At 38.7% G+C, this 14,874-nt stretch overlaps 2 protein-coding genes across 4 annotated transcripts in view; one reads left to right on the top strand and one right to left on the bottom strand.

Annotated features, from left to right (window-relative positions):
* The first annotated feature begins 752 nt into the window (after positions 1 to 752).
* On the top strand, positions 753 to 5,223 carry LOC127801576 (growth-regulating factor 9). Its single transcript, XM_052336823.1, has 4 exons — positions 753 to 1,008; positions 1,336 to 1,644; positions 2,939 to 3,598; positions 4,607 to 5,223. The coding sequence occupies exons 1-4, from the start codon at positions 978 to 980 to the stop codon at positions 5,014 to 5,016; spliced, it is 1,410 nt and encodes a 469-aa protein (XP_052192783.1). The 5' UTR covers positions 753 to 977; the 3' UTR covers positions 5,017 to 5,223.
* A 221-nt stretch (positions 5,224 to 5,444) lies between these two features.
* Positions 5,445 to 14,874, bottom strand: part of LOC127801575 (uncharacterized) — a 29,333-nt gene continuing 19,903 nt past the window's right edge. For 2 of the 3 annotated variants that reach the window (XM_052336821.1, XM_052336820.1), the window contains one exon: positions 5,915 to 13,147. In XM_052336821.1, coding sequence (XP_052192781.1) covers positions 12,926 to 13,147 — 222 coding nt within the window. In that variant the 3' untranslated portion in view covers positions 5,915 to 12,925. The other variant, XM_052336822.1, reaches the window with a different exon arrangement.

The following is a 14,874-nucleotide window of genomic DNA, read 5'->3' on the forward strand; positions in this document are numbered from 1 at the left end:
TTTAAATTTCTATACTTATTAGAATGAATTCTATAAAAATACTTTTATATAAATTATTTTTTTTAAAAAAAATATCTCTAGATTGCTTGGTTAGGGATTGAAAAAAATATTTTTAATAAAAAATATTAAAAACAAAAATGATTACGTAGTTAATACTATTTTGGTAGTTAGTATAGTTTTTATAATTTAAATACTGATGGGTAATTTTATTTAAAAGTAGTTTTATTTTCTCTTTTTATTTTCTTTCACCTTAAAAAATTCAAATTTCTATTTCTATTTTGGTAATTAGTGTTTAATTAATTTAATTTAAGCTAATTAAAATTTAAATAGCAAAGTTAATAAGAAAAAGAGTGCATGATTAAGAAATATGAACTACGAATATCATTAGAATTATTTATAAATTATAAAAAAAATTATACAAATAATTCAAATCACAATAAATTTAATTATAATTTGCCCAAATTTGTTCCAATTTCCTTCTCCATTCACATGAATGTTCATTCTCGCGGCACTATAATTATGTATATTAAATATATATATATAAACGTTGGTTTGAAGTGTATCATTGTCTGGGAAGGTGCCTCTCAAACGCCAGGGGGATAGAGTGGGGGCTTCACATGCTACATGAGGCGCAATGGTCTGAATGTTGGTGCAGTGCAGTCTGCAAAAGGCTAAAACGGATCTTGTCAGACGTTCTGACACCACTATCTTTTCTCTCTCTCCCTCTGTATACATATATGTATAGTGGTACAAATTTCTTACTTCTCTGGTGGGTGTCTGGGTAGTGGCCAGATGGATTGGTTGCAATACATGGCGCTGCCATATGCCAGTGTGTGTGGGCTGGTGCCATTCTTTGCTTTCTTCAGGCGGTTTTTGCTTTTCGTTTCCTTTTTAAATTTCTCATCTCTTCCAAGTCACGTAGCATCCATCCCTCCATCTCTCTCTCTCTCGCCAAGCTTCGTCAAACCCATGTAAAAATGCAGCCTAAACCGCTCATTCCCGACTCTGGTCCTCACTTCTCTCCCCATATATCTAATTATACATTTATGCTACATGGCTATACATATAATTAATCTGCCTATTTGCTAGCTCCTAACTGCTCTAATTTGCTTCTTTTTTTTTTTTGGTATCTAATTTATGCATATTGCTAGCTAGCTAGCCCATAGCTATGTAATGTCAATTGGGGTATTAATGTGGTTTGATGTGCGTGCAAGTATCATATGTATTGCATGTGCATATATCTATGTATATTAGTGTATATTATGTGTTGCCGATTAGTTAGTTTGTGTGTTGCCGATTAGTTAGTTTGTGAATTTGGGTTTTTGCGTGGTGAAGGAAAAGGCGGTGGTGGAGGGAAGACCAGATGGGAAAGGGGGAAGGTTAAAGAGAAGGATCACGCCGGCGGCGAAGGGTCGCCGTCCATCAAGCTTGGGCTCGGGATTGGAGCAAGCGGCGTGACCAAACAACAGGGGAAGTGTGGGTTCACGCTGGCGCAGTGGTATGAGTTCCAGCAGCAGGCTATCATATGCAAGTACATAGTCTCTGGCCTCGTTGTGCCCTTTTACCTTGTTCTCCCCATCTGGAAGAGTGTTGCCAGGTGCTTTGGCTCTGCTAATGGTGGAATCTATAATCATTTCCCAAGTTGTAAGTGGGCTTCTTTTTTCGTTTTTTTTTTTCTTTCTTTTGTTACTCTCAGTGCTTGAGTTAGTGATTGTGCTTTGCTTGTGCTTGTTTTAGAGGTTTAGACTTGAAATTTGAGTTCTCGGAGGAGGGGGCGGGGGGGGGGGGGGGGTGTTGGGGTTGAGATGTTTTATGTTACCCAAGTTGTAAATGGATTTTTGTTGTGTTACTAGTTATGTTAATGACTTGTGCTTTGAATTATGTTTGTTTTAGGGGTATAGAGTTGAAACATGAGCATTTTTATTTTTTATTTTTGAGATGGGTTATGGTTTAGCATGAAATTGGGATAGGTTTTAGGTCATGGAGATGGGTGCCTCTAGCTAGCACAATCTATAGCCATTGGCGAAGGTCCCCTGTTGTACGTTGGAATTTGTTGTTTTACTAGTTATGTTGCTGACTTGTGCTAGAAATGCTGTTTGTTTTAGGGGTTTACACTTGAAAGTTGATTTCTTTTTAGTTGGGTTTTGGTTTCCATCTTGAAATTTGGGATGGATTTTATGTTATGGACACTGTATTCGCTCATTTGTACAATTTACTAGGTCATTTGGAGATGTGGCATTATTTGCTCGAGAAACTGTAGATGAACTGGAATTAATCTTATTGCTTTTTGACTGTTCCAGATATTTCATTTAATAACTTGTAATCTTGGTTTGTACTGGTGCTTGTTTACTGGACTTGAAACTTGTTCCAACTAAGTACCTACTGATTTGTTTTTAGTTTTTGAGATCGGTCAAGTGAGTTAAATATGTTAGTGTTTCTCAATTTCTGGATATTTCAGAAGTCTTTGGTCCGGGTTATTGTTTTTAAGATGGCTTATTTTCATAATCGTGTTTGAGATGGCATTTTGTTGTTCTAGGTAATTTCCTGAGGTTTCTAGATTTATTTGAGAACATTTTTTTTGTTTCAGCTTATCAATCTTGACATTTGAATTGCTTTCATGCTAATTGGATTGCTTCTTCACAATTTGAATAAAGGCTCATATAGGAAGACCCTTATAGATGGGTTTATGTTTGTTCAACTTAATCATGAGTATTTTACTTTGTCCATACATAATTGTTTGATGAAATCTAGAAGATTTGTCATCTTAGATGGTTTGAGTTTTATCATTCTCTGAATCTAGCACTGAATTGTGCCTTGATACCCTTGGCTATATTGTGTCAACTCACTCCCCTCCAACAAAATTATCACTTGGCTATAGATATTTCAAAGGGGAATGTTGGCCTGAATTTTCTTTCTTTTTTTCCCTGATTGGTTTCAGTTATAGGATTCAATCTTCAGGACTTTCATTGTAAGGGTGAGATGGATCCAGAACCAGGGAGGTGTAGAAGAACTGACGGGAAGAAGTGGCGATGCAGCAGGGATGTTGTTCCCAATCAGAAATACTGTGAGAGGCACATGCATAGAGGGTGCCAGCGTTCAAGAAAGCATGTGGCAGCTTCTGTCATTGCTTCACAACCTGGTACATCCATTGATGCCTGCAAAACCACAAAAACATCCAATTCCGGTGACATTACTAGTACAAAGAGCAACCTTTCAATTTCAAGTCCTGTAGATTTTGAATTTGCTACCCCCTCTTCAAATACCGGCACCAACAGTTCTGCTACGGCATCTCCCACCACCAACTCTGTTAGTGATTTCAGCAGAAATGGTAACATTGTTGTCTCTAAGTTAGCCTCATCCACTGCTACCATCCCCCTAGCTTGCTATGGCAGTAATGATAACATAATTGCCGGTGTCTTGAGTCCTAGTGCTGAAAACAACAGAAACAACAATGTCCATGTTGATGTCAAGGATGCCAGTTATGGTCATCTTGATAACAGGTCCAACATCAATCGAAGCAGCAAAGGTGTAAAAAATTCTGGAGATGGTAACTTTGCTGGTCCTGGATTTGGCTCCTCTGCAAATGGTGCTCAGCAAGGTAGCAGTCTTGAAACTGTAACCTATATGTTTTCATTCTCTATCACTATTTCACTCCTAATGTATGCTTCTTTATGGTTTTCCTAAAATAGCGTGATCTCAAGTTATCATATTGAATGCTGTTATATATGTTCCAAGTTTTGTAGGACAAGATGCTATTGATGATAGAAAAACATGGAGCTTCAAGGAATTTCGTTGTTGGCTTACCTGGGATTTCAAAATGTAGTACGATATTGATGTTAGAGGCCAGAATTATTTAGACCTTGTGATTTCTTTGATGGTTATGTGTGATGGTATTGTTTGAAAGTTGACGGCGGATCGTCCTGTAGCAGTAAGGTTGCTCCACAACAACCTAGGTATCAAGAGTTGAAATATAGAGGCAATATTTCTGACCAGAAGTATGATTGTGTACAAGTAAAACCTCCTGGCTTTGCCGTGTTGGGAGTCTTTTGAATTGCTACTTGTAGTTTTGTTTTGTTGTTACTATTATCATTATTATTTTGTGCTGATATGAACTGAAACAGGTTTCCATGGATTAGTTATTAAGTGAAAAGATTCGTCTCATTCAGCATTTTTTATAATTTACTTTTTAGAGTAATATGCATTACTTTTTGTTGGAGACATACTGTTTATAACTACATTAGTTCATAATGTTCTTTCTAGTTTCAATTATATTTATAAAAAATTAGTGAACTTTAAAATTAGTGAACTTTAAAAATTAGTGAAAAGATTCTTCTCATGCTGCACAGGATGAGTTTTGGTAAAAAATGGAGGAAGTGTTACTAGATGAGGTGTTAATTAATGGGATTCTTAGAGACTTTTCATGGTTCAATGGGGGCTTTGGCTGGGGTTTTATCTGTTACTAGAGGTGTTAATTAATGGGTGGTTCAATAATACTATTACCTGTTTCTCTTATGGCTTTGGTGGTAGAATGGAATCCCTTGGTATTAATGTTGTTCTCTCTCAATGGCTTTTTGCGAATTTCAAAATAATTTTGTGTCATTTGCAGGGTTAGGCCGCGGCAGCAGCACCTGGGTCGACAACGGGCATGGGGAAGGAACAGGATTTCGGAGATGCCGAAGAACAGATGGTAAGAAGTGGCAGTGTAGCAGGGAGGTTTTACCGGATGGGAAGTACTGCGAGAGGCACGTTAACAGAGGCAGAGGCGCCAAGAAGTTTGTAGTCCACTATCAGCAGCCCATCCCCATCCACAGTGTTTCCCTTGCCCCCCCTCCCCTTGCCATACCCAAAACTGCTGTTATACCTAGCACTGCTGATACCCGTATGAACGTGGACATCGGCCTCTCCATCGCGGTTGCAGCTAGTCCTGCACCAATTACCAGCGATGAGAGCAGCGATGCCACCACCATCACCGATGAAATCAGCACGTTTTCTCACTTGGTGGCTGCATCTCCGTGAAATCTGTCAACTTCAAGCTCAAAGCTCAAGCTCAAGTTTTAAGTTTTGTGGGTGGAAATCCTTTTCTTACCTTGCAGCTCTCTCTCTTGGAAATTAGGGACGGAATGTGTGTTATTTTTGTTATTATAATGGTCTTTATACATTAGTGGGTTTTAAATCAAAAAGTTTCTGTTGTATGCATTCTGGGACCTGTTGCATTACCCTCGTGGAGTTTGTATCTCATGAATCATGATCTTCAGATTTTGGCTCAAAAAGTTCCATTTGTTGGGTCAAAACTTTCAAACTCTTAAAAAGAACGCCACTCTTACAAAGGACCTTTCAGTTATAAAGGCGGTGTTATCATTGCTAATTACTTCTTGATGATTTAAGAAAAGGAAGAAAAATGAATGTCTTAAAGTGGGTTCTAGTCTAGACTCTTTATCTATCCCTAGTCCATGATGTACCATGAGCAGATCATTTATAACAAAAGACGGTACAGTTTCTTTCTCCATTTCTCTGAAGAAAATATTTTCAATACTAACAAATAACAATATGCAATATGCTCATAGAGTAATTTTCAAGACATGTTTACAGGAGCAAGAGATCAAACTTTAAGAGACGGCTACAGGTTGTGAGGTGTGATATCTACAAAGTGAACATTCTGAAGCCCGTCAGTCCTCTTCCAGCTTTAGGAATTGTATCCCCTCCTTGCTTTCCAGGGTCGAATAATGCAGAGCTTCATTCAACTCAAGGCCAAATATATACGTGTGTGTGTTTAAAAGGCCGTGGTAGGCAGCTAATTAGAGCCAAACTCCTGGTTCCACCGTTCAAGCTCTTCCCACTTGCTTTTCTGCAGGCTGGGTCTAATAACATTCATCGCCTTCTGAAAATCTCCGTATGTTAAAGGCCGCACCTGGTACAAGGGTATCAACAAAAATGATATACAGGGAAGAAGGCAAATTCAGCATCACAATCGTTCATTGTCTATGTCTGAAGCAGAATAAATATGCCTAGACAATAATGACAACGTGATCAACTTTCCCAAAGATCTTAAATCATTCAAAGGAAAATAGCAGCAGCCAGGCAGGGGTCCTTTAATCTGATCCATTTTATTTTCCTTATAAGGGGAGAACTGTCATGATTCTAAGGAACCAATTCTTAGGCAGATTGAGCAGTGGTCATGTACTAGTTCCCTGCCTAACATTACAATTTTCAGCTGTGCCATTGTTGATGGGATTTTTGAGTTCGAAAAAGTTCAGTATGAATTGATCACTAATTCTCTAGAACCCCACCTGGTACAGCGGCCCATATGAGACAAGATTTAGTAAATTTAATATAGTGATAAAAATTGAATTTTAGTATTAACTCAATGTAGCACCTACAGTCACCTTGATCAGTTCTTAAAGTGCGTCTACATATGCATGATCTATGATAAAATGCTTTTGAAGTTAAAAGAGTCCAAGCACAAACTTGGGGAGTGGAATAGGAAAACTTCAAATTTACTATGTACTTTTTTTTAATTCAACAGAAAATTTGTCGTAGAGAATTTAAAGAGCTTTTTAGTTATATCAGAATCATGTCCAATTCTAACCTTTGCATTCTTCATGTCACCACTATGATCTAAGCGCGACATCCGCCGTTTATTGACAAATTTGAACTTTCTTAGTCATTTCCTTTATGTTATATTGTTATGTTTTATTTACTTTATGCATTTGTATTAGTTGAGATATTACAGCTGTAAGGGTAGGATATTTTAGGGGGTATTTCACGTGTAAAGGGGCCTGGGAAAAAGACAAAAGAGTTGGTTATTAGGGGTGGGATCTGCTGTGGCAGCACCCATGCTAGAGGTTTATATATCCTCTAGACTCAGCTTGTAACGACATGAAAAATTAGAAAGAATTCTATCATTTCTCTATTATCATCTCTCTATTTTCTCTCCTCTTCTCTTCCTCCCTTTCTAATCTCTCTCTTACCTACTTCATCTTCTCTAAAATCCCTACTGACCCCTCTAATTCATATCGAATTAGAAGGTGGATTACATTGTCACATTGGGTTTGTGACAAACTGGTATCAGAGCATCAGTCCTAGGCATAACAGTAGAAGTGAGGATGGCGAACAGAATGCGCATGAGGAATTTTGAGATGCAACTGCAACAAATTAGCTCAACAATGACCGAGCTCTAGAATAGGATGGGCCAGATGGAGGCGGGAGAAGCCCAAAATTGAGAGACGATCTGGGCTATGGATAGCAGGATGGATGGTGCCCCGGAAGGAATGGGGCAGAGGCTGGAAGGTATGGAGAAGAGGCTAGATGGGTCAATGGCTAGGCTGCGAGATGACAAACAACAATTTATGGTAATGTTCACACGCCAAAACCAGGTAAGGATGGTTGAAAACTTTCCCCCTAGAGATAGAAATGAGCCTATATTGCATAGAAATGAGGGAGGTAGGGGTCGTGCCAATGCAGAAATAGAGGCTGATTCAAAAGAAACGTTGGAAGGAGTGGTGGAAAACGATAGGAATGGCACACCTAATGGGCAACACCCGAGGTTCACCATGCCCCAGATGGAAATTCCTATATTTGAGGGGATCAACCCCCGATGGTGGATAAGGAAATGTGAGAGGGTCTTCGTGTGCAATAATATACCAATGAGGCAACGAGTAACACTCGTTGCAGCCTACTTTAATGAGGCTGTTGATGCCTGGTTCCAAGGGGGGTGTAAGTGTGCAGAACAAATTCACCTGGGATGAGTTTGTAGCCAAACCATGTGAAAGATTTGGAGAAAGAAATAGAGTGGACACCGTTGAGGAGTTCAACAAGCTAAAACAAACTGGAAGTGTAGAAATTTACTTAAAAGGGATTTGAGGTCCTATATGACTCAACAAAACCCACACCTTACTAAAGTTTATTTCGTATTAAGCTTCTTGAGTGGGCTTAGTGAGGACATAAGGCCAATGATAAAGATGATTAGGCCCCAAATAGTAGTACAAGCGATTGAAAGTGCAAGGTTACAAGAAATGATTGTAAAAGCACTTATGAAGAAGCAGAGGCAACAACACAAGAGGTTAACAGTGGGATCAGCCAGCGGAGGAGTCAAATATGTTAACAGAGAAGTAGGCAAGAGTAGAGGAAGTACGAAACAGGGGACAGGGCCCAGCACCGTGCCTTATAGGGAGCAATTAAGAGAGCAAAGAAGGTTGGTTGGCCTCTGTTTTAGATGTAGGGATAAGTATCATCCCGAACATCAATGTAGGAGGCAAATTTTATTGTTGGAAGGAGAAGAGGAGGATAAAGCTGAGGGGTCTAAAGAGGAAGTAAAAGAGAGTGGTGAATCAAAAGAGGAAAACAACGGAGAAATTTCACTGCATGCACTCAAGGGAGTGACTAACAACAAAATAATTAAGGTACCAGAGAGTATGAAGAATCATAACTTGCTGATCCTAATTGATAGTGGAAGCACACATAGCTTTCTGAAGGGACAGCTAAGAGGCTAAAATAAATGCTTGCTCCAGCGAACTCAACCTCTAAGTGTGACAGTAGCAAATGATAATAGGGTACTTAGCAAATCAGCATGCCACGGGTATACTTGGGAGATGCAAAGAGAGAAATTTGAGGCGGATTTGAGGCTACTACAATTAGGGAAATGTGATGTGGTGTTGGGGGTTGACTGGATGAAGGGAGTAAGCTCCATCAGTTTTGACTTCAATAGAATGGAGGTTTACTTTGACAATGGAGGAAAGAAAATGACACTGACTGGGGAAAGGGAAACCATTTCTTGCAAAATGATCTCAGGAAAGAAATTGTACAAAATGCTCAAGAACAAATGGTGTCAATTGTCTCAATTGTTATCACTGGTGGCCATGGGGGAAGGCTCACTGATGATAGTGGAGGAAGGGCCTAAGAAGGAGTTGCAAGGGGAGGTGCACTTGACAGTCACATCTCAGCCCCGAGAGCTTAACCAGGTACATTCTCAGCACCTAATTGATGAATTGTTGGATAACTACAAGGACTTATTTGTTGAACCCACAACCATTACCTCCAACCCGAACCTTGGATCACTCCATAAACTTGAAGCCTAATGCTGAACCCATCAACATCAGGTCCTATAGGTACTCCCCAACCCAGAAAATTGAAATTGAAAAGATGGTGAAGGATATGTTAAACCGATCCTTCATAAGACATAGCCAAAGCCCTTTTGCCTCGCCAATCCTCCTAGTTAAAAAGAAGGATAGGTCTTGGCGTTTTTGTGTTGACTACTGTAAATTGAATGCTTTAACTATTAAAGATAAATTCTCTATACCCTTAGCGGAGGACTTGATGGATGAACTACATGATGCCTATTTCTTTTCAAAACTTGACCTTAGGTTTGGCTACCATCATGTCAAAATGAAGCCCAAAGACGTGGCTAGAATTTTTGCTCATTTTATAGGGCTCACTCACCCCTTTACAGCCTAAGATGTGGCTAGAATTTTTCTGAATCAAGTGGTGAAAATGCATGGGGTTCCTAAGACCGTAACATCAAATTGTGATAAGATTTTTACCAACCTCTTATGGCAGGAGCTCATGAAAGCATTGGGAACAAAGTTGAACATGTCCACAGCCTATCATCCCCAGGTTGATAGCCGACAAAAAGAGTTAATAAAAGCTTAGAAACGTACTTGAGGTGTGTGAGTTTCCTACATCCTAAGAGCTGACATAGGTGGCTATCTTTGACCTAGTGGTGATACAATTCCAACCACCACACATCCCTTAAAATGTCCCCATTTGAGGCCCTATTTGGATACAAACCGCTTATTCTGCCAACAGTGGGAAATTATTCAACAGTGGCCATTGTAGAGGATTATATGCAGCAGAGAAAGAAGGTTTTACAATAGCTGAAAAGGGAGTTAGCTTCAACCTAGAATAGGATGAAGCAATTTTCAGACCGCAGAAGGAGAGAAGGAATTGGCTGTGGGAGAAGAGGTATATTTGCAGGTCCATTTGAAGTCTATATCTCAAGGACAGGCTTAGTCCTAAGTATTATGGGCCCTTTCCCATAATTGCTAAGATTGGGCAAGTGGCCCATCGACTGTAGCTCCCAAAAGACTCTCACATCCACCCAGTGTTTCACATTTCACTCTTAAATAAGTCTGTAGGAACACAAAGGGTGAGCCCTTCCTTACCTACACTACCTAAAGAGATCAGTAAGGCCGTAGAACCGGAGGCTATAATGGACAGAAAGGTCATATACAAGCAAGGGACACCCCTTATCTAGGTTTTGGTCAAGTGGAAAGATGGTACAGTTGAGGACAACACTTGAGAATATCTTCCTAATTTACTCAAGCAGTTTCCTAGATCGACTAATCTCCTCAACATTTCTTGAGGACAAGAATTTTTTAACAAGGGGAAAATGTCACGCTATGAACTTGACCCTAGGAAGAATTTTCAATTCTTAATTTCTTGTTTCTTTTATTACTATAATTTTCTTACTATTATTTTTACTCACTATTGTAATTCCGATTCTATTAGAGATTGTTAGCCTAGGGAATCCACGTGCATGTGGATATAGCTGGCAATAGACAGTTACAACCACCTAGCTGTAGGAATATGCCTTGGTAGGCTGTATAAATCATCTCCTAACGATTTCCTTGGGTATCAATGAAGAATATCTAAATATTTTATCCCCCCTCTCTCATTCTTACTCTCTCAATTCTCTCTTTCTCTCCTTTCTTTCTTTCCTCGGCTTAGTACTCCGTTCCTTTGGGAACATCTTCCCATTCATAGCGAATAGGAAGAGAGACAATTGTCAAGCTTAGGCCATGACACAAAGCTATAACACAAACTTCTCTCTAGCATACACAACACATACTCTTTCTCTCAAGATAGAATGACATCATCAGTTGAAATGCCCCCCCCCGGCCTTTTATTTATAAACCATAGAGGGCGGGAGTTACAAGGATTTAAATAGAACTGGTACCTACCTTATACACGTGGCAGTTACTGCTACAATATAACTAACGGACTTCTAGAAAACTGTTGATACCCGCATCATTCTCTGATTCTTTCCTCTCCTGAGTCTCAAGACTTAATCCTAGGCAAATCTTTTTACAGTATAGGTCCTTAATATAATTCAATTTTAATTGAAAACCATTAGTATCTCTTTCACAAGTCTTAAAACATATTTTTACTTGATAATACATGTTTTTAGTAACTTGTATATTAAGCAACTTTAACTTTTTTTTTCTTTAAAACCCTCCACAAGGCTTCTCTTAAGACAATTCATAAGTTATTTCCAAGTTTTTTGTCACACTCCTAAGATCTGAGTTAGGGCTTTTTAGGTAGAAAACGTGAATTGGAGAGAGAATTAGACAGAAAGAGAGGGAGAACAAAGAATTGAAAGGGAAATTAGGGAGGACCAAGAGAAAGAGAGAGAATCTGAGAAAGACAATATGATTATCATTCCACGATACATTCTCTAACTACTCTAGTTTATTTATAGGTTGTTCTATCTTTCAATTAGTAGTTAACTGAAAGGTACAACATGAATCAGCAGCCTAAGGTACAATACAACCAATGCATTGTACTACAACTACTAGTACATTTACTACTATACCCTTGGGGTTGTGACAATCCCCCCTCCTTGAGAGGTTTCTTGTCCCCAAGAAACTACTACTATTGTGCCACTATTTCTTCATCCAATTCTAGTTTTCACTATCTGATTTATCCTTTGCCTTTACTTATTCTTTTCTCTTTTCTTGGGCCTCTTGTTCTTTTTCCTTCATGGCTTTATCTTATGGATGAAAGAGAAAACATCTCTTTGTTCAACAAGTATTTCAAGCTCTCTTGAAGCACTTGCTTTACTTACCTCTGCTAAGACCAACACCAAATCCTCAGCATCGATATCTGCCAATGTGGAAGCAATTTTGGGTCTAGGTAAACAAGATTTAGGTGCAGGTGGTTGAGAATAAGGAGATTGTATCTCATGATAAGAAGACACGGACTCAGTAGAAGAAACTTGTGAATCAGGTGAAATAGAGGTCAGCATGACAGGAGCTGAGGGTTGTGCTACTTGAGGAGAAGAAGAAACATAAGTGAAAGAAGGAAGAGATTGGAAGAATGAAGTAGAAAACCCATTTGGAGCTGACTGTGATGAAGAAGTAGATGAGGTGGAAGGAAACAAAGTAGGAAAGGAAAAATCATTAGGATTGAACTGCACATGTCTAGAAACATACACCTTTCTCAATGGATGCAAACACTTGTAACCGGCTTGAGCGTGGCTATATCCAAGGAAGACACATTTCGTAGAGTGGAAATCAAACTTGTGCTTGTTATAGGCTCTAAGATAGGGAAAACAATCACAACCAAACAGTTGTAGCAAGAAATAATTGGGTGGTTTGTGGTAGAGTAAGTCAAAGAGCATATTAAACTTGATGGGAGAAGTTGGTAACAGGTTAATTGTATGAGCAACAGCCTGAAAGGCTTCTACCCAAAACTTTAATGGCATATGAGCATGAGCTAACAGAGTGAGGCCCATTTCAGCTATGTGTTTGTGTTTCCTTTCAACCACGCCATTCTATTGGTGAGTATAGGGGCAAGTAAACAAGGTTGTAAGGTTTTAAGTTTAGTCTGACATTGAAGCTTAGCAAACTTGTGAAAGATTGTAAAAGTGGATAGAGCTATAGCTAGGTGCATCTAGTGTATACATCCACAAAAACAATATAATATCTATATCCTTCAATAGACATGATAGGTGAGGGACCCCATAAGTCTGAATAAACCAACTCCAATGGTTTAGTTGACTTGATTTCACAATCAGCAAAAGGAAGTTGATGCAATTTGTCAAGTTTACAAGAATCACAAAATAGAAGAGCTAAATGTGAATAAGGTGAATTTTATTCAAAACAGATTTCAATACATTGGAAGGTGGATGCCCTAATCTTACATGCCATTGCTAGCACACATTAGTATTTTGGGCTATATTTGCACTATGTGACAGTTCATGACAAAATGAGTTTTGTCTATTACATTTATTCAAAAGAAAATCATTATTAGCAAACAAAGGCTTGATAGACTGGGTCGAGCTGCTGTGAGCAGCATGATCAAATGCTGGAATCAGCCAATATAGCCTATCCTTAAGGTATCCCTGAAGTAGCACCAACCTGGAACCCTTGCCCTTGATCAAACAAAAATTAGCATGAAATTCAATGACAACATTATGATCATGAGTAAGTTGTGAAACACTAATTAGGTTTTTCTTCATACTTAGAACACGAAGAACATTAGGCAATGAAATAATAGAAACAAGTTTTGTTTGAGTATACAATTGACCAAGACCTATATTAGAGATAGGCAGTGTCCTACCATTCCCAATGGCCACTTTGTCTACACCATTATTTGGAGCATGTAAAGACAAATTGTTGAGATTGAAGGTGATGTGATTTGTTGCTCCAGAGTTAACAAACCATGAAGGATGTGGCAAAGAGGATTGAGTGAGGTTTTCAGATGGTTGAGGAAAGCTGCCATAATAAGCCCCTTATACTGGTCATATTTCACTCATGCAGGCTCCATTAGAATCACTAAGAAAAGCCATATATGCTCTCAAATCTGACTGAACACCATTATTAGACCTTCCAAATCCTTAACTAGATGTTCGTTGAAAATTTCTATCAAACTGATGATAACATTTATCTGCAAAGTGCCTTGGTTTGCCGTATAACTGGCAATAAATTCTCCTACCAAACGCTCTACCCCAACCTCTGCCTCCTCTATTCACATAACCACCACCCCTAGGTACATAACCACCTCTATTATTGACAAAACCACTACCATTCCATTAATATTCATAGAGGAAGACATAACAGAATCAAAATTAATAGAGGATGGTGGCAAATTTTTGGCTATTAACCTTTGCTCATGCATCAATAACATATATTGCACCTTCTCTAAATCAATATCATCCATTTGATATGTTATTAAACTAACAACAGTCTCACACTCATGATCTAGACCATTTAAGATAGCAAGTAAAAGTTCCTTATCATTCAAAGCTTCTCCAATGGCTGCAAGAGCATGTCCTATAGTTTTGATCTTTAGAATATAATCGTTCATAGACAATGAATATTTCTTAATAGATCTTAACTATTGCTTTAATTGAAAGGACTTAGCTATGGTTTGACATGAATAAAGATTTTCCAAAGTCCATACCTCTGTAGATGATTCACAATGAATCGTCTGCGCTAATTCCTCCTTATCGATGGTCGAAAACAACTATCCTAGCAGCAATTGATTCAATCTGATCCAATTCAGATAGTTCGGATTAACCAAAGGAGATCTAGCTTCACCTGTCTCCGGATCTGACAGATACTTCATTAGAGGTGGTGATTTATTTAGGAATGGTAGCAAGTCGAATGCTCGAATTGTTGCAAGAATTTGAGCCTTCTAGAAAATGTAGTTGTTAGAAGCCAGCTTAATTGGAATGAAGTTAAAAGCCTTAGCCACTGCCGCAAAATCTGATTGCGAGGCAGATGACAAGGAAGAAGAAGAATGAGGTGGTGGAGAAGAAGAAGAACTAAGAGCTGGATTGGAGGCCATTGAGGTAGAGCTATGGCTCTGATACCATGTAATGAAACCCTAGGGCACGAGAAAAGAAAGAATGCGAGAGAAAAACTCGCAAGAACTTTCACTGAACAAATAAGAATGAACCCAAAGATACAAAGGGAAGAGGCGTAGCTGTGATCATATACAGCACGCCACTTCAACAAATTGCTAATGCAACCTCATACAACAAGAACCACCTTATAACAACCTAAACAACAGAACAATACAACAACAATACACAATAACATTACAACTAACAAATCAGCAACATAAGTAAAATACTACTACTCAAACCCTACATGC

The sequence above is a fragment of the Diospyros lotus genome, chromosome 5 (genome assembly GCF_014633365.1).
Source record: "Diospyros lotus cultivar Yz01 chromosome 5, ASM1463336v1, whole genome shotgun sequence".
In the NCBI taxonomy this organism is placed as follows: Eukaryota; Viridiplantae; Streptophyta; class Magnoliopsida; order Ericales; family Ebenaceae; genus Diospyros; species Diospyros lotus.